At 40.5% G+C, this 19,495-nt stretch overlaps 1 protein-coding gene across 6 annotated transcripts in view; it reads right to left on the bottom strand.

Annotated features, from left to right (window-relative positions):
- MBP (myelin basic protein) overlaps window positions 1–19,495 on the bottom strand; it is a 110,727-nt gene that overhangs the window by 44,088 nt on the left and 47,144 nt on the right. For all 6 annotated transcript variants that reach the window (XM_059857147.1, XM_059857137.1, XM_059857171.1 and 3 more), the window contains exon 3: window positions 10,498–10,588. In XM_059857147.1, the coding sequence (XP_059713130.1) occupies window positions 10,498–10,588 (91 nt within the window). The remainder of the gene's footprint in view (window positions 1–10,497; window positions 10,589–19,495) is intronic.

Raw genomic sequence — 19,495 nt, 5'->3', positions numbered from 1 at the left:
CTGATCCCTCAAAGCAAAGGTGGAAAAGTTTGGTGTAAAAGCAAGAGAGAAGCTCTCATTTTTCAGGAGTCTTAACAGTTTTTGGTTTTGGGTTTTATTTCAAGCATGAATCTTGAAAAAAATTTGCCTTCAGATCTTCATATGGGAATTATATATTCTGAAATACAGCAGTAAAATTATTTCAAGAAATTTTGGCAAATAAATCAAAATAAATAAACCTTCAGAATTTTTATTTAATGCTAACTAGGGCACTCAGGCTGGTTGTATAATTGGTATCCACACACCTATTGCCTATTTTATAACAGATTTCCTATGTTGACAAATGCAGAAGGAATGAAGATACTACAGCAATAAAATCTGAAGACCAGACAAGGAGGTCTTGTGGCCACTTTAGGATGGCCAGTTTATACACAAGATTGCACATGCTACACAAAACAAAGGATAGCCTGAAAGTAAGTAAAAGAGAACAGAATAATACAACTGCCTGCTCCTGCCATAGCCTTACCTTTAAAAAATGGCATACTTGCACATTTTAGACCTGATGAATAGGTGAAGCAAAAGGTGGCAAAAATTTATCCTGTCTATACCTAATCCTGCCCAAAAAGGCTTTCCAAAAAATTCAGTTTTATTCTGAAACAAATGGGCTAAGTTTTAATTGCAGTTTTGACATTCATGGCAATGAATGTCAAAACTGCAATTAAAACTTAGCCCATTTGTTTCAGAATAAAAATATCTGCTACTCCTGTTTGACTTTGGGCTGCAAGACATCAGGAGACCAGAAAATGGAAACACCTGAGTGCCTGAAGTTGCCCCAGTGGCATGCTCAATGCCTGATGTGAAAGACAGCTCCCTCAAACCTGCTGGCTGAGCTGATGACTTCAGGCACCACCGATCAGCATCTTCCCTGGTAGGAACTCAGGCGTAACCATAACCTTGGTAGGAACACAGGCACATCCACTGCATGGCTCTGTTAAAATCAGCAGAGCTGCTGTGCTGAAGAAGCAGGAGGTCCCATCAAGGTAAAACAGAGTCACCACATCCTTATAAACATTCAGGGAAGCAGGCTTACTTCAAAGAAATAAATATTGTCAAATGTCAAGTATTTATTTTAGAAACATCAATATTTTCATTTTGTCTCCGCTGAGTCTAATGAAATGAAGTCTCTTCATTGTAACATAACTTGGTGGCTTAGTTAAGTGTTCCAAAACCTATCACTTTTGTTTCAAAGCCCAATCATTCACTTTTCCACAATAAAAAGGTTAAAAAAAATCCTATTACAGATATTTCAGAACAGAAATGAGAACTCCTTTGAATTTCTTTTATCTGTAGACTGTTCCTATTGAAATCACTTGAAATAAACATATTTAGAATTATTTTTTTGCAGTCCATGCATGTGTTTAAACGACTGAGTTTAGTCTTTAGAATGCTGATTATTACTGCAGTCCTCCTGCAGCAGACTAATATGATGCACAGCAGAAATTTTAAGATGCTGCAGCAAGAACCACCAAAAAGTTAAAAAGAAAAATCACAAAGGATGACAGCTACTAGAAATCACTCAAACTAATTTAAAGTTTCTGTTTTGATGGAAATATTTGTATCCAGTATAAAAATGGTTCCTTCTAATGAAGTGGGACTGTTAAAAGGACTAGAGAAGGCCAAGCTTTTCATTGGCAACAGGGCAGGGAAGCATAGGGAAGGCTCTAGAGAGGGAGCCTGCTCTGAACAGCCCTGGAAATAAAGAGCAGCATTATCATGGCTGTTCTCTGCTCCCTGCAAGGCTTGTGAGCGACTGCAGTCTTGTCGCCACCAGGATGTTTCTGTACAAGTACCAGTGTGTGCACACCAGGAAATACTGGCCCTTTTCACTTCTATTTTCCTCATCAAAAATGGATTATCTCAGAGGTGAATTTCTGCTCTGTTCCTCCTTGTCAGCACTTAAAGGGCCACTGTCCCAGCCCTAAAACTGAGCTACTGCACGAGTGCTGCCGAGCCATGTGTTTGAAGGAGTTAAGCCAAACCACAGTCAGCCTCCTTGAGCAAATGCGTAACAGAGAGCCACAGCTTCAAGTGTGGACTGGATTTCCTGCCTGACATGGTACTGGAGCCCTGGAGTTTCACAGAGCTCCAGGGTACAGCGATGGGAGTGCCAAGGGGAAACTGACAGATGCCAAGTCCTGCAAATTTTCATTCACTCATTTGAATCCTGTGTATTCCTTCTTGCTTTCCTTCCCCACCACCATGGGGATTAATTTTCAGTATCGTGGACACAGTTGCAAATGCCATATATGAGGCTGAAGCACAATTTAGATTAATCCAGCATAGGAATAAAAATATTTTGTCAGGGTCACCACCAAAACAGCTTGTATGGGGTGTTTACAATTGCTGTCATTCTCTACTTTTACTTTCACAGTGGGCTTTTCGCTGCTTGGCTCTCCTTCCAGAGCTACACCCACCACACACCCAAGTTGATATTTTCACAGAACTGCTGCTGGTCAAGAGGATACAGCTACAGTGGCTCTCTCCCTGCCCCTCCATACTCTTTGGGCATCAACCTGAACATAATATCCTCAGGTTTTTTCACACTCCAGACCAACCCTTTAATGCTGGAGGGACAAATCAGTGGATTTTTTATTTTTAAGCCCATTCACTATCTTTATAATTTTGGCAAAGTCAATAGAGCTAATTACAGTATCAAGAGTGAACATTACTTAAGGGGGTGTGAGTGGGAAGTATCATTAAGAAATACAACCCAGAATTTCTTAGGGTCACCAGATCCTGGCAAGGAATTGGAATTTCACCCATTTAACAGCACACAGGATGTGAAGCATCAACTTAGCACTGACCTACTGTATTTCTGAGGGCAAGATGTTTACCTCTGTATCCCCCTTTTTCCCCTGATTTCTGTCTTCTGCATTCAGAGAAGAAAAAAATCTGTGTTTGGATACGTCTTTCATGATGTGGTCTATGGGCAGCCTAATGGAGGTCAAACACACAACCCAGATGTAATTATGAGGTCCAAACCATCAACAAAATGCTTCTAACCAGGTAAACTTAAAGTCTGAGAAGAATCCACTATTTTAGTAAAATTTTTGCCATGGGCAAAATTCTGGCTCAAATCACTTATTAAGGATTTTATCTAGAAACTACATAATGAAATGTCATCGTTTGTACTGAGCAGGAAGCCCAAGTTGATGGCTTTTGTATTATTTAGTTTTTTAAAGACACAGAAGTATTATCAATCTTAGCTGCTGTTTTCATATTCTCCTAATGCATGGTACAAAACCTCCTTCTAGTTCTCTTCTAGCCACTGCATTAAAAAGTGAGTCATGTTGTAATTAAAGTTTAATGACAACATCTGTTTCAGCTAACCCGACAGAAGAGTGGTTGCCCCACAGAGAACTATTCTGCTTCTTCTTTCACTCAAACCAGAACTGAGTGGTTATTCAGCCTCAAAAAAATTGGAAATCGAACAACAGCAACATTTTCCCCAAAATAAGGATCTTTCAGAAGCACTTTTAATTCATTTACAGATAAAATCCTGCTTTAACCAAACTGGATGGTACATAAGAATCAGTGACAGAGAACACTAAGGACTTCTGTGCCCACTACTCTCTTGGGTTGCAGCCTGCCAGCAGGACAAGGATGACAAAATCCACTGGGAAATGAGTAATTTGTTTCATGGCTAGCTGATCAGCCAAAAGCCTCGTATCACCACCCAGCAGCATGTGACATTAGACCACCCCTGGAGATCCTCACTGTTGCATTTGGATACAATGCTTGGTGTGGATAACAACAGGATGGTAAATGCCTATTGTGCTTCCCCCCATCTTGCATACAGACTCTTACTGAATGCACAAGGGGAAAAGAAATCACCAGCTCCTGTACACTGTATAGCAGGCATTAAAACAATGAATAAGTCATTTATTGCTAATGTACTGATTAATTGCAGCAAGCACGGCCCACCACTGCTAAAAATACAGCAGGCATCACTGTCTCAGCTCCACGCCTATGCTAATGACCCAAGTGACAAATCCAGTGCCTATGACATTAGAAAAACCCAGACCCCTGCTATGTATGTTGCTTGCATGTGGTACACACAAGAAAAAAAAGAAAAATCAAACCAAATCTGAGTTTTTAAAATGCCTTTAAGTGCTTATGCACTAATTTTGCAGCAAACCTCAATGGCATGCTAAAAGTAATTTAAAAGATTTAGATGATGATGCTGTAAAACACTACTTTAATTAATTAATGGCATATTAACTAATTAGATGTCCAAGAGCTACCGCTACTGTTTAAAGCATCAGACTGCTGCCAGGAAATAAATAATGTTTGAATGCTACTTTTAAGCAAAGAAAAAACATACAGATGAACCATAACCAAACCAACCACAGAACTAATACAGAAGTTGCATATATCTTTATTTTATAAAAATCTTCAAACTTTAAAACAACAAAAAATCCTACCAGCTGGCCTGCTTCTGCCTCTGGACTCCTACAGGTCTCTTCCCACCAGAGCACTTCTCTCAGCTTCACCTGTCCATATGTAAAAACTACACACAGTTTGCAGAAACCACTTTACGATATATAAGATACACAAGATTCAGCCCTTTCCCTAAAACAAAAGATCTGCAGATAAGCACGAAATACCATGCCAAAAAAGGGAAAGCTGTGAGCTGTACCTCTGAGACCCAACAACTTGTACAAAAAATAGCAAACTGGTTTGTTATTAAAATGTAAATCTTATTAAAATGTAAATTCTTTCCACCTCAGAAAGCTAATCCAGGGTTGCTGTTGTAATTTTGATAAACAGTGGTCTCTGAATAAAAGCAGACAGACCAAGTCTTGCAAGAAGCTGGGAAAAGGAAAGAAGGTTAAGTAAAGTGGAAAAAAATGGATAGCTGGAAAACCAGAACCATTACTTAGCTTATAATGAAAACCGACAGGACACTAAATTCTCCCATTTGCCTCTCAGGCAAGAGGAAATAACTGCAACACGGTAATAACACCTATTTCAGAACCATTTGCTGTCACACCAGATTGATTTTTTTGGTGTAAGCTTGCCATTATTTTGCATTAAAGTCATAGCTCGTGTTCCACAATTGATTGTGTTTACAATGAAAGAAGCTTCCCAGTAAGGTCACTGAACTGCAATAACCCTCAGCTTTTAGCCAGCTCCTGACAGGACTGCATCACCTCCTGATAAAGGCCTTGTGCCTTCCAGCTCCTCCCTTCACATTCTGCTCCCTCCCTTTTTTTAGCAAGAATCAAAAAGCAAAAATGGTACAGGGAAAGACTGACATCCACACGGATGTAACATACAATAATTTACATTCCCAGCTTTGTCAGTATATTCTGTAAGACCAGAATACAAATTCTCTCATTTTCTAAGACAAACTTAATAAACCATCCTTAGCTGAGAAAAAACCCCAAACAACAACAACCAAAAAAAAAAAAAAAAAAACCACCCAAACAAAAACACCCAACCAGAAAATCCAAATTAGCATTCAATACACAGCATCAAAAAATTCCTATGTTTGGATGCAGCAGGACCATGGTGAGGAAGATCCACAGTGAGAGCGAAGTCCTTCATCCTGCGTGGGTTTACACAAGTCCCCACAAGACATTCTGCATGGGACACAGCAGCAGGCATCAGCATAAGCAAGAATCAGGGTGAGCCAGGGTCACCATGGAATTGTGCTGAATGTACATTTTCTTGCTGTATCTCTCAGCTCTGCACACAGAAAGATACCTCAGGACGTACCCAATCCTGCAATTTGAAACAGCAGAATGGCAGATGGTGCTGAAAAAGCTCTACAATAGGATCTCTCTTTTAGAGGGAAAAAAAGTGTTAATTTCACCTCTTTTTAGTCAAAAAACGTAAAGAACAAACAAACCGAAAACCAACGAAACAAAAAACCCCCACCAACAACGAATAACCAAGGCACAAAACCCCAGCACCAAACCCAAACAACAACAAAAACCCAACACCTCACAGTACAACTCCAGGCACACAGCATGGATCCCTGGAAAGCTCTGAGCCAGAAGAAAAATGGCCACATCCAGATACAATTTTAGACCAGATCTACCAGATAAAAAAGGAAACCTTTGGGTTTGAAAAGACAAAGTCTTACTCTGTCTTTCCAAGTAAGATGTTTTTTACCATGAGGGTGGTAAAACACTGGAGCAGGTGACCCACAAAGGCAGCCCCATCCCTAGGAACAGTCAAGGTGACATTGGACAGGGTTCTGAGCAACCCAATTTAATTCAAGGTGTCCCTTCCCATGGCTGGGGGTTAGGACTCGATGGCCTTCAAAGGTCCCCTCCCACTCAAAATATTCTATGATTCTATATCACAAAAGGTCAGCACACTTTGCCTTTCATTGTCATCAGACTGGGGACTACACAATATACAATAGTTCCCCCTACAAAAAAATCTTGCTGCAATTTTATGCTAATTCAACCCTACAGAAAAAAAAAAAAAAGTATAATTAAAAATCTGCATTTGTAATTTTCTAGGTTAATGTAATAGGGGTTGCACCAAAGAAAGGAAGCTCCAGTCCTTCCAGTGGTCAGAATGACAGGCAGTTTTCCCCCCTGCTCCAGCCTGACCATTGTAGGGTAGCATTGGCTCTATTAAACTTCTGAAAATATTCTCTGTAAGTAAGGCTAAGAGTCCCCTCCTGACCCATTTCTTTAAACACATAGCACCATAGCCAGCAAATTTCTTCTCTTCCTTGGACTGAGATGTAATTCACAATCCTTTTCTGACTACACACTAGTTGCAACAGAGACCATGTTGACTACGTGCAAGTTCAACAGAAGTTTGCAGTGAGCAAGACGTTCTAGCTCCACATCACAGATGCATATTCAGTATATATCAGACAACAGAACTCTGTTGGGTGCCACAAGAAAATCCTTTCAAAGGGCAAACAAAACTAACTCTTGTCAATTCAGAATTGCATAGTTGCAAATGCCATCACTGTGATGTCTTTTCTCTCCCAATACCCTTATCCTTCTGCTCCATTTCTCCACTCCATCCTCCTGTATAAAAAGTTCATTGCCTTTGGGAATTAGTTCTGTGCAATATAAGACACACCCGACTTGTTTGTTTCTTAAAGCAGCTGGTACAATGTGGCTTCATCATTGGCAAGGTCATTTCATCCATACCCAAGTCTAAAAATAAATATTAAAGAGAAATGCAAAAAAGCCTTCTGGATTGGTAATTCCCAAATTTAACCCACCTAGAGAAGAACAACAGGAAAACTAAGGCATTTATGTGTGTTCACAAGTTTTCCCTTTACAGTAGTGGATGAAACCTTGCTTGAATCTACAAAGAATGCTACTAGGTTGAGCAGACTTGAAAGAGAACCCCACACTTGGTCCCTCACTGTGGTGATATTTTCAATCAATAATGTGTTTGCTTCCAAAACTGGACCAGCTGATAGGGACTGCAGAAACCACATTTGCTGTGAAAGGAAGTATTTTCAGAAAAAACCCTATTCAAATGGTACAGTGCATCAGGTATATTCTGTATAACAGTCCTTAGCAACTGCATCTATTCCATGCTGTCCACAGCAGAGAAATGTCATTATCCCGAAAGGTCATTACTGTCACCTGGTCCACGCCAACGCTAACCCTGGAGAGTGAGGAGGCGCGCACAAATCAAGAGATTTCTGCCTCCTTTGCTGAAGAGCCTCGGAGCTGGCAGTCCGGGCGCCCCGGTGGCTGCCAGGGGCTGGCAGCTGCTGCCACCGGGCGGCTCAGCGCCGAGGGACAGCCAGCGGTGCCGGGGGACAGCCAGCGGTGCCGGGGGACAGCCAGCGGTGCCGGGGGACACGGCTCCTCCCAGCGCCGGCTGCGCTGCCCGCGCCGGGGCGGAGAAGGCAGGCGGCTCTCAAGGGGGGCTGCCCTCCTCAAAGGGCTGCGCCAGCCTCCTCTGCTGCCCCTGCCAGCCTTTCTGCAGGGGGTGGCATTGCCCAGAGAAAGCGAGGGAAGGGATCTCCGCGGAAAAGTCACAAGAAGATAGTGATGTCCGTGAAAAGGGAAGGCTGAGCTGCACCCGCTCAAAGAGACTGGAGGCTGTTAAAAATTCTTCAGAAGAGGGATTCTAGTCGAAGTTGGAGCTATAAGTTAACCAACTACTGGTGCATACTTGATGCTTGGTATAATTAGCATCACTGGGGAAAAAGAAAGAAATGGGGGATACCTTGAAATAGATCAAGCCAGAGGGAGAGTAACTGAGCAGGCTCTGTAATCATTTAAGTCACAGAACAACAAAAAACTCACCTAGGGAAAACTGCTTCAAGCTTATCCTTTATCCCTATAACATGTAAGAGTATTTTAAGAAATTGTCCAGAACTGCAGGGAAAGGCATATACAGCAGTCACTCTCAAGACAACATGAAACTTGTATCTATCAAAATATTCTCTCTGATTCTTACCACGGTGGTTTCATTTGCACCTCCAGTCCACTTTGATTTACTCAATTGACCAGGGTAAGAGAAGATTACAGAGTCCATTTGCACCATATTTCCTCTTTTTTTACCCCCATTTTGACCTAATCTTAAAATCAAAAAAGCCCCAGACTGTCATTTGCAAAGTGGTAGGAAGTTTGATATAAGATACTGTAATCTGACTGGTTTTGGAGTTGGAAAGAAATTTTCCTCCTTGTTGTGTTATCAAAGGTTGATCAGTGTCTTGCCTTAGATAACCAGCTCAGTTCACAGATTTGGAACACGGAAATATTTAGCAATGATTTGTTAGCAAATCATTAGCTTTAAACACCACATAGAACACTGCATATTGACTTTCTTTAATTAGTTAAAGAATTTGTTGATCCAGGGTATGGATCACTGGATGCTGAGTTTAAACTTAACAGTGAACTTCATGCTTAATTCCCATCTTAAAACACACAGTTCCCACATGGACCACAGGCTTGACTAACTACTGGGTTAGCCCACTGGCACACAGGAGTAGTGATCCAAATATACAGAAGGTTGAAATGCCTGAGATTTTGCTGGTAGAAAGAGGCAGATGGAGATCTCCTTTGCTGCCTCCACCCTTCTCACAGAAAGAAAACGAGAGATCTGCACTGAGGAAGGACACAGCCTGAGATGCACATTACAGCGTGCCATGGGGCTTTACAACCAGTATTACTGGATCTACTGCAAATAACTGGCAGAGCAGATGGCCAAGAAATGAGGTAATAGCCTCAGCACCCACTTAATAAAGTGGAAAGCTAGTTCTAAAGTCCACTTGTGGATTCATCAGCCACTGGCACTATATGATCAGTGTTGGAAATATTTGTACCAGGAATTCAGGTTCATGTGCCAATCATACAGTATTATCTCACTGAGAAAAGATGATTTTAAATGGTTTCCATTATTAGTAGGAAAGACTAATTATTAATTCTTCATGCTCCATTCTTTTTGTACCCTGAAAGAAAAAAATCCTTACTGTGTTCAAAAATATTTCACTCATCCAAAAGTTTTCAAGCTAGTCAGCCTTAGTAACATCCACATGATCAGCCTTGCCCTAACCTCTCCTGCATTAATGTTAGACTACTGCTTCTTCATTGGAGTTCTGTTAGCATAAAATCAACCTTAAGTTGTAACAATAAGGTTTCTTTCATCAGGGAAAGGTTCTGCACACAGCAGATGTTTGGGCACTGGAACAGGCTCTGAAGGGAAGTGCTCACAGCACCAAGCCTGACAGAGTTCAAGAAGTGTCTGGACAATAATCTTAGGCACATGCTGTGATTTTTGGGGTGCTCTGTGCAGGCCCAGGAGTTGGACTCAATGATCCTGATGGGTTCCTTCCAACTCAGCATATTCTATGATTTCCTGTCTCTTTTCCAAAACTCAATGCAGAAGAAAAGGTCAAATGTTGCTTTCAGATCAAATAATAAAAAAATCAGCAAGACCTATATGGAGAGCAGAGAAAGGATTCACAGAAAAACACCAAGAGAAGCTCATTTAAAATTGAGGCCTCCAAGAATTCTCAAAGGTCATCCATTCTGTCCTTCTGGCACAAGATGATTACATTAGTTAAGACAGTTACTTGTCTAACCTGTTTTTCAAGGCCTGCAATGATGAATCCGCACACTTTCCAGATGATGTATCACAATGCTTTAGTATTTGTTTCTGTATTTCCCTTTCTGACATTTGATCGCCTCTTTCTTTCTGCAGCTTTAAGAATTCATTGCTTATCCTCTCCATAATGGATGGAGAAAAGTTTATTTTCCCTCACTGCATAAACCTTTAATTTTGTTGAACACTTGGATTCAATCTTTCTTCTCCTCAGAGATGATTTGTTTTAGACTGCTGATCCCTCTTTGTTTTCTACTTGGTCCTTTCCTCCATCTTTCCAGGTCTTTGTGGGACTGTGCAGCCTGCACTCACATGCTGTACATCAACTTTAAGTAGATCATTATGTCTTTGTGGGAATTCCCTTTGTGCTAACACATCAAATAACATTTTCAACTTTTTGCAGTAACTCACCAAATACTTCATTGTCCTCCGATGACTGCTGTGTTAGTCTGGCTGCTTTTGGACTCTCCTTAGCTGCTTCTTCCACCTTGGTTTCAGCATTCTGTAAAACAAATATTTACTGAGACTAGTCTTTCTTTTACAGCTCTCAAATAGAAACACTCTTTAAACTTTGTAATTGCATTCTTAATGAATACATGTGGTTTTGTTATCTTTGCTACACATATGTGGTTCTGCTAAATATTAAAGAAAAATGCTCTCAGAAAATCATTATTTTTCTTTTGAGTCTGTTTTAATCTGACTAGACTACATCAGATGGAGAGGTAGAAAAGCCATTTAAACAAGAGAGAGATCTTAAACCATAACAGACTTGTAGGTTTCCACCTTTCCTCCTCACATTTAGTTATATTTCTGTTGACATATTCGATGTTGACTTAGTGAAACAAGAGATCAGAAGATTGAACACAAATATTTCTCCTTTTACAGGAAAGGCAAGTGAGCTAGAGCTTCGAGTCATTAACCAGTTCCTGTACTTGACTGTTTAAAGCACAAGGACTCACCTATTTCTGACAGAAATTTGCCAGTTAGCTACCTGGTGTAACTAGAGATAAATCAACAGCTTCGGTGCTTAACTTGCCAGAAGTTAAAACATTTAATTCCCCATCTAGAAAAGTCTGAGGAAAACATAAGCTGTGAAACACTGAGTTTTAAATATTTATATTTCTACTTAAGAAAAAATAACTCATGTTTTAAAAATATTTTACTTTAGTACACAAGAGAAACATATTCACAAGCTTACAGCAACGCAGACAGTAAACTGCACAAGCAGTCAGCTGTTGAATGATGGATATGAAATGACTGATACAATATTAAATATTACTCTAAAGAGTTGACTAAGAGTTGAGGAAGGAATAAAAGAGAAATGTTTTATGCCTATGCTTTTTGAAGGATACATATTGTTCTATTCAAGTACATGCTCATTTGGAAGACTTTGTGTGATGTTTTGAGAAATACAATTTTTAAACTCTGACATATATTTGAAAAGGCTGCTATACAATCTGTTCATGAAAAATTACCATCTCTGCTCTCAGAAACATAGCACACTTTGAAATTTCTCTTATTTCCCCTTATTAATAGCAATAAGGAAGGTGTCAGAAAATAGGCAGATTAAGTCTGTTAACCTCCCTACAGAACAGAGAAGTGCAAACTTAAGGCACATAAACTCAAGAGATGTTGAAGCAAGACAGCAAGAATTTTCAGAAAGAAATGAAAGATGGACCTAGCAAGCCTACTGGTGTCACACAGCCGCTGACAAGAACTGGGAAAAGCAGAGACAGAGAAACTGCCTCGGAGGAACAGTGCAGGGTCTTCCTGAAGCAGGAAGGATGTGCAAAAGTGAAAGGATTGTGCACTCCCTCAAGGCAACAAGGGACCTGAGTGTGTCCCATGCAGAAAACCCATCAGCTTGGTACCTCTCAGAGCTGAGGAGGGAAGTCAGTTTTAGCAGATGCTCACCTCAGTCTGGCTTAACTAGTGTCCCTTGGGAACATGGAGGGACCCAGACAGAAATCAGTAGTGGCTGTACTGGGAGACAACTTGCTTTGGGTAAACAACTTCATGATCACCACAATTAACCAAGTCCTGTTCCCAGAGACATAATCTGTCAGTTGTGCAGTGACACAGTTTGCAATGCTGTCCATTTGGACAAGGGACATAGGCTAAGATCTGTGCTGGCTGACAGGATCACCTGCATTTAGAGGCCACTGATTCTGTAAACTGCATATTGGAGTCAGGTTCTCCATCCTATTTTAGTTGCTCTATAGTGAGCAGCAAATCAACTACATCTTTGTTGTACAGAGAGATGGAGAAGAGCAGTCAACTCTGAAAAAAAGCAGAAGAGCAGGGTAAGTCAATCCCTGTGTCATCATGGATGAGACAAAATCAGTACATTTAGATGATCAGAAGTTCAGGGCTTTCCCAAATGAAGGGGACAGCTGAACTCCTGATTAGAGCTATTGCTCTAGGCTTGGTAAAGACAGTGCTTGTTAGCTCCATCTTTAATTGTATTTCATCATATTTAGTGTATGGCAAAGCTGGTGGTACAGGAGGGGAGGGATTGCTGCTCTTTATGCTCTTGTTCCTCTTGGGAAACAGCTGAGAGTCTGTAACCTGCTGCAAGGCATCAAGAGCAGCAGCAGCAGCAAAACACTACCCAGCAGACACTCAGCTGTGTCTGTGAAATGAGTTGTCACTCCAAGCTCTTACTGGGGAGATGTTTGCATCCCTTACTTTGAAAACAGGCTTTTGGCAGTCTCAGGCAAGTTACAGAGACTGAACCCTGAGACATTTTGGTTTGACTTAAATGACTGGAAAGAACTACACAGCAGCTGTGCTGTCTGCTCCCTGCAAAAGGCACAATGTTGGTGTTGACAGATGCCAGCTCCACGATGTTGACAGCAAAGTTCTGTGATGTATCAGCCTAAAACATGACAGTGTATGGTTGGATTTAATTCTGCTTGGCATGCCTTCTTAACCAAAATGCAAACTTTCAAAAGACTTATTTTGCTTTATTGTTTGGAAAAATCTACTCAACACATTATTGCTGGCATATATAACACTTGTACTACCAAAATCAGTACAAGACATACCACTGCAAAAGAACAATCAATGATCCAGATGCTTCAAACCAAGTCATATTGGAAAAAAAAGTCAAGACTTGGTCAGTTGCCTGATTCCTTTTTCTAGGGTCCTAAAAAATTTTAAGTGTCTCCATCCTTGCAATCAGTGAAGAGAAAAAGTGAAAACACATTCCCTTGTACTGCCTGAGCTGTGCCAGAAGAGATTCTTTGCCAACAGCTATAGTGTGCTTTAGGCTGGTTATAACATAAAGGCCCTTTGTACATAACAGAGTAAACATAATTCTACCTAGCTCTTTCAGGCTGAGTGCACAATGCAATTTCAGAAGTGATGGGGAAAATAGATTTATTTTACCGTATCAGTTCCCAGGAGAGTAGATAATACCAGATTTTAGCATGAAATAAATATTGTCTAGGCCTAAAATCACAAAAAACTGTCTCCCCTAAAAAGCATCTCCTTGACTACTCATGTTCCAAAATACCACAGAATACCTAAGGAGCAAACCAGCAGCTACTGCATCATAACAGCTGGTGACAGACTGAAACCCCTTCTATTATTTCATAAAGCAGCTTCAAAAGGAGATGTGCATATACACTGCAGCTCTATATACATTAATATGTACATATACAGCTGCTCTTGATTCAGACCTGATAAAAATTAGAATTGCATCATAATCTGCCTCAGTTTTAGAAGATATTTTTGGCCCAGCTTTCCACTGTAGCTGTCCCCTGGTGCCTTATGACTCAGTTCACCTGTTTTCCTATCATCTACCATGTGCACACCACGGTGTCCATATTACACAGCATTCTAAAACTTTGATAGGCAACCATACAAATAACCAGTAGCTACCTAAATATTTGCAGCAAACGAACAGCAATATCAAAAATGTTTGCTATATATACACCCATTAGAGCAAGAAGAGGCTACTTGGTATTTTGTTGCTATCAGTGCCTACTTACATGATCTTTACTTGCATGGGAAATATTAAAAAATCCTTAATATTTGAGTGGGCTGTACTCTGCAGGTACTACAGTGTCAGGCCAGGTTAGAAAGTGCAGTGAGGCATATTACATTTAGAGAGGCAGCTAAGTCCTCAAGGAATCATAGGCCTTGGAAATGGAAAGTTGTATTCCAGAGTATTCAAGCCAGCTTTTTAATTACATTGCCATTTTTGCATACTAGTTAGGAAGGGCTTGTTTCTTTCCCTTAAACCACAAAGCTGTTACTCAATGACCTAATTTTCTAAGTGATAAAACCACAAAGAAAAGTTAAAACTTCTCATCAGAGATAAAATGATTATTCAAGAAGTGTTATGTCTCAATGAAAATTAAAGAAATCCAGAGTGAAGCACTGATTCATATTGCCTGTGCTTTCATTCCTGCCTTTTACAATCTACTCTTTTTTCCTCTTGTATATATTTAGCTAGTATGTTTAGCTCCCTTCCAGTAGCACAAGTGAAAACAGCTAAAATTCCCTTTCTTTTCAGAAAAGTGCCACACAGGTATCAAAATCTGTAGCAAGACAGCACAGACTGAGTGCATGAGCAGCTGCTTTGGCAGCACAGATGTTTCTCCAGTTCCTTCTGTCATTCATTCCTGTCCACAGCACATTACCTTCCCTCCACAAAACCCAGCAGCACTGGGGGCATGGTTACACACTTGATTCTTCCCCCATGCTACATCTACAAAACTAAGATAAACAACAGGCACCACCTCAAAAGACAGACCAGAGTTTCTAGTGGATAAAACTAGATTTGACTGGCAATAAACCTTCATTTTGAAATAACAGGAAAAGAGTAAGTTGTTGAAGACAGTAACAATAAGGGTAATCTAAACAATATCCATAGTCGTAGATCAGTGCTCCAGACTCAGCTGAAGAACTCTGCAAAACATTCCTGATTTTCCACTTCTGCAATGATATTCCCCTGAACTCTACCACACAAGGCTACCTTTCATTTAATATTCATAAAATGTATGTATGATGTTCAGGCTATAGTATACCTTCAGGACAATCTGTACATTGTCGCTTCTCAGAAATAACTGATTTTCCACAGAGTTCCATGGGGGAAAAGTAAGAAAATTCTTTAAAACATTAATATGGGCTCCTTCAAAATTGTGACACTAACAGGACTGAGACAAGTATCAGTAAGTCTGTCAAATGCAGGGATTTTTCTCTAAATACCAAATAACTCCTGCAATCAGCAAGGCAGGATGTAAGTCAGTCTTAAGAGTCATAATTTCCCAGTAATTTTTGTATTCTGCATCCCAGATTAACAATGTTGTTGTCATAAATTCTGGAGAAATTCCTTGTTACCTTTTATCAGACACCTCAATCAGCATCAAAATTTTTAGCTCCTGTTCATTGAGAGGAATTTCTACAGATAGCTTAACACAGTCAAACAGATGAGATGCTGTGGACCACACTTACTAGCAGCAGGAATTCATGGAATGGCAGCTGGCCCTCTTCAGGTGAGCTGATCTCTCCTGGACCTGCACTAACAAGCATGTTCAAACATATTCTTGAACTCAGTCATTAGTTCTTCCTAAATGTGCAGATTTCCTAAACACCTTTCTTTGGATACAGAAACTCACACACACACTAGCAAGCACCAGGCCTCTTGCACTGAGGGTGAATAGTCAATTTTAACCATGTCATACTGGCAGATTTGTACTGCTCTGTACAAGACTACAGCCATCATTCAGAACAAGGTTATGCCAGACTGACGCTGGGCTTGTCCTATCTATACAGCTCCAAACTCTTGTAAACATTCCAGGAACTCCTTACTCCTTCACCAGTTTGTTCTTCAGTCCCTGCCAGCCAAGAAAAGGATTAATTTTATCATTAATTTTCAGGTAAATAAATTAACTCCTTTAAACATCAAGAAAATCACAATCATTATCTCCATTTTCTATTACATCTTGTTTTCTCACTTTAATTTTCATTTCTACAGATTTTTTACATGCAGTTTCTAAAATGTAAGACTCACAATATCCTCTACTTCACAGTTTCGATAAAATTCCCATTCATGTGTCAAAATCTTATATAAGATATAAGAAAGAAAAAAATATGACAGGGAGATGGAAAAAGAGATGGCTAGAGTTTCCAAGGACATTTTTCTGCTCCTCTCAGCTTCAACAGCACAGTGCTACTGCTGCTGTCACCAAAAGAGAACTTCAAAAGAAGATGCGAACAAAAGGATTCTCATCACTAAACCCCAAGGCAGACCAAGGCACTTTTAAAAAGGTCTGAGATGCCTCAAACACATTATCCAGCACTTTGAAGAAAGTAATTCAGTCTATTTTGAAACTTTAAAATACCAAGTAAAAAACACTGAATTCCAACTCAAAAAATTTGCTCCATTCCGCATTACGGTTCTACGCTATTTTGCTATGTGCTTACCTTCTTTTATGAAAGGCTTTTTAAAACTCTTTCTGTTTATGAAGAAGTTTCACAGATTTCGCAGAATACTCTGAGTGGAAAGGGACCCACAAGGACCACTGAGTCCAACTCAAGTCAATGGCCTATACTGGAACTCATGTCTTTGGTGTTACCAGCACCCTGCTCTATGTTGTTACAAACTGGGTTAATACAGAGAATATCTCACCTTTAAATGTTCCTGACCACACTGGGGTTCTCATATTTAGCTCAGAATGCAACAGATAAAGATAATTTATGGACCTACAGTGTGCTACTAGTCAGCTTTCACTAGTCCATACAGTACTCCCCTGTGCTGAGGATGGAATTTCAAGCATGTAATAGGAAGAAAATGAGGGATTTCATTACTGTGCCCATACAAGTCACAGAGGCTAAAGGCATTTGGGAGCAAGCTGTTAAAATGACAGTGTTCATTTGGGAAAAAAAAAACTAAATAAAAAACAAGTCAGGCAACCCCATGCAAGATTCAAGAGGTTTGCATTAATACTGTGAACTGAAAAAAAAAAATTATCTCAGGTGCCCTGTGCATAGGGGCAGAGGGAGAGGAAAAGATATTTGAGTGACCTTTTACTTTCTAGGTACTCTAAGATACTGCCATGATCAGGAATCCTCCTAGAACCACAAGGAATTTGCAAAACAAGTAAAGAGAAGATACAAAAATACGCTCTGGGTCAATAGTTTCAATTTCAAGCAACTGCCTTTCACTCTGTGCACATTAACCCTGAAACCATACCTAGGAAACCCGGATGTGAATCACATCAAAGTCAGACAAGTACAGGCAGGGCTGTGACTTGTTACTTCCTCTGCCAATCCCACCCTGGTCCTATGGGGCAGAGCATCCATCACCACACCAGCTGCACAAGCCGTGCAGTGGCAACAGAAGATGAAACTGTGAACACCAGTACAAGGACCTACACCCACACTTGGGAACACTGTGAGGTTCAACAGCCTCCAGAACACCTGGAACTAACGTTATTAACGAGCATGTGGTACCTGCTTTGAACCCAGACAGGTTTTCTACAGCTCCACTGCAAACAGCATCTGGCAGGCACATGGATGGAAGCAGCTCCTGACCTCAGGAATCAAAGAGGAGCCGTAACAACACTCAAGGGACAAAATCAAAACCAGGTACTCCGGACACCAAGCACAAGAGCATGTCTCTTTTACAAAAAGTGTTCAAGCTGATTTCCAGAGTAGTCTGAAAAGGGACAGCTGTCAATATCAATGCCTCCACAGCCCATTCAACATCTTTATCTCATCTAAACTGAGTGCAAATTTACTCACCCTTAAGCACTTATTTTAGCCACATGCTGAACAAGTGCAAATATTTCACTCTGTTTTTCAAGAAAAGCATGTGGTTTAAGTCATAAACACAGTGTGGATGCTGCAGCCTCAACCCTCAGTGCACCCCCTTAAAAGCTTCTTAAATCCATTGAACAATGTCAGTGTCTGGCCCCAGCAGACTGGCAATTTTCAAATGCCACCACAGGAGGTCTTTCTGAAGGGTTATAAGAGAAGTGTACAACAGCAATCCTGTTTTCTTCCCAGCCAATGAGTGCACATCTATATTCTAGCATATTGATAAAATCTGAGTTCACATATCAGGATACCAATATACCAGTAAAGGATACTAAGCATCTGATTATCTATTGTAAAAGCGCAACAGAGGTGCACAAAAACTAGCAGCTAGGTACAGAATGATGCCCAATAATTAACAGGTGAAAAAAACCCAACAAACTAAAGCCATTTTAAAAAAGATACAAAATCCACCAGCCAGGGAGAAAAGATGAGAAATATTTTGGGCTTTTTTTTTTTTCAGGAAAAAAATGCCTTTCAACCTCATACATTGAACTTCTCATATCAGAGGTCTCAGTTTGGCAGTTTGCAATGAATAAAGATCAAAATTATTGCCTCACAATCATTAGAAATCCTCAGTCTTGAATCCTCCTCAGGGGCCTATAGAGGACTGAGCATGGCAGTAGACCTGGTGATTTGCACCTTTTGTCCACAGGAAGAGATGCAGAAGGGGTGGCAGCTGTCTGCGGGGAGCACATCTGGGAGACTGCATGGTTCCAAACCATCATTCAGTACAGAAGTTACCTGATGTCATGATACAGAGAGGAAAGGCTCCAGTCCTTCTGCAGAATCCCACCAACCATGGCTATGTAAACCTGCATTGCTGCATTTGCATGATGCTCATGTTTGTTTAAGAAAACCAAAAAATACGAAATTAGGCTTGAAGCAGTGTCCAAATCTGGTTCATAAAACACAAGGATGGATGTCTGCAGTAACCCAGGAACAAGAGGATACTCAGAGTGTCTTAGATAAGTAAAAAAAGTTTAAAAAAAAATCAGTTAAATCCTATTTATCTTCTTCCATTATCTCGAAGGTATTTTGAGTGAAATATATTACAAAATGAAAGCTATTACAGGGCATCCCAGAAACATTCACTGAAAAAGTGTCAAACCCAAGAACAGTAAATGACTATTAGAGATGAACCTTTCTGCTGCATTACCAGCAAAACATCTTTTCTCGGCCCCTAGGTGCGAAAATGTTTGGCTTTTGCAGTACCCCAACTGACAGGGCACCGGTGTTTTTGACAAAAACCCAGCACAGCTGACATCCTGACTCTGCAGCCAGCTTTAATGTTGGTAAGAGGAAACACACAAGGTTCCCCTTGTCAGCGTAAATTGTCGACTCCACCTGCCCGCAGGAGCAAGTGGAACATGTGACTGTGGGGGCTGCAAAGAGCTGAAGCACAACTGTGCCAACAAAACATGCACAGCAGGAACTCAGCACCTAACAACAGAGGTTAGCTCTGCCCAGCTCCCCAGCAGCAAACCAGGCTGCAGGGAAGGCAGAGTTTCACTTCTGGTATTTTATTCCTAATTCCATTACGTGCATGAACCAGTCCTTCAGTGTGCAAAATAATTACACA

The sequence above is a fragment of the Haemorhous mexicanus genome, chromosome 1, assembly GCF_027477595.1.
Source record: "Haemorhous mexicanus isolate bHaeMex1 chromosome 1, bHaeMex1.pri, whole genome shotgun sequence".
Classification (NCBI taxonomy): Eukaryota; Metazoa; Chordata; class Aves; order Passeriformes; family Fringillidae; genus Haemorhous; species Haemorhous mexicanus.
This window is presented reverse-complemented; position numbering and strand designations above follow the sequence as displayed.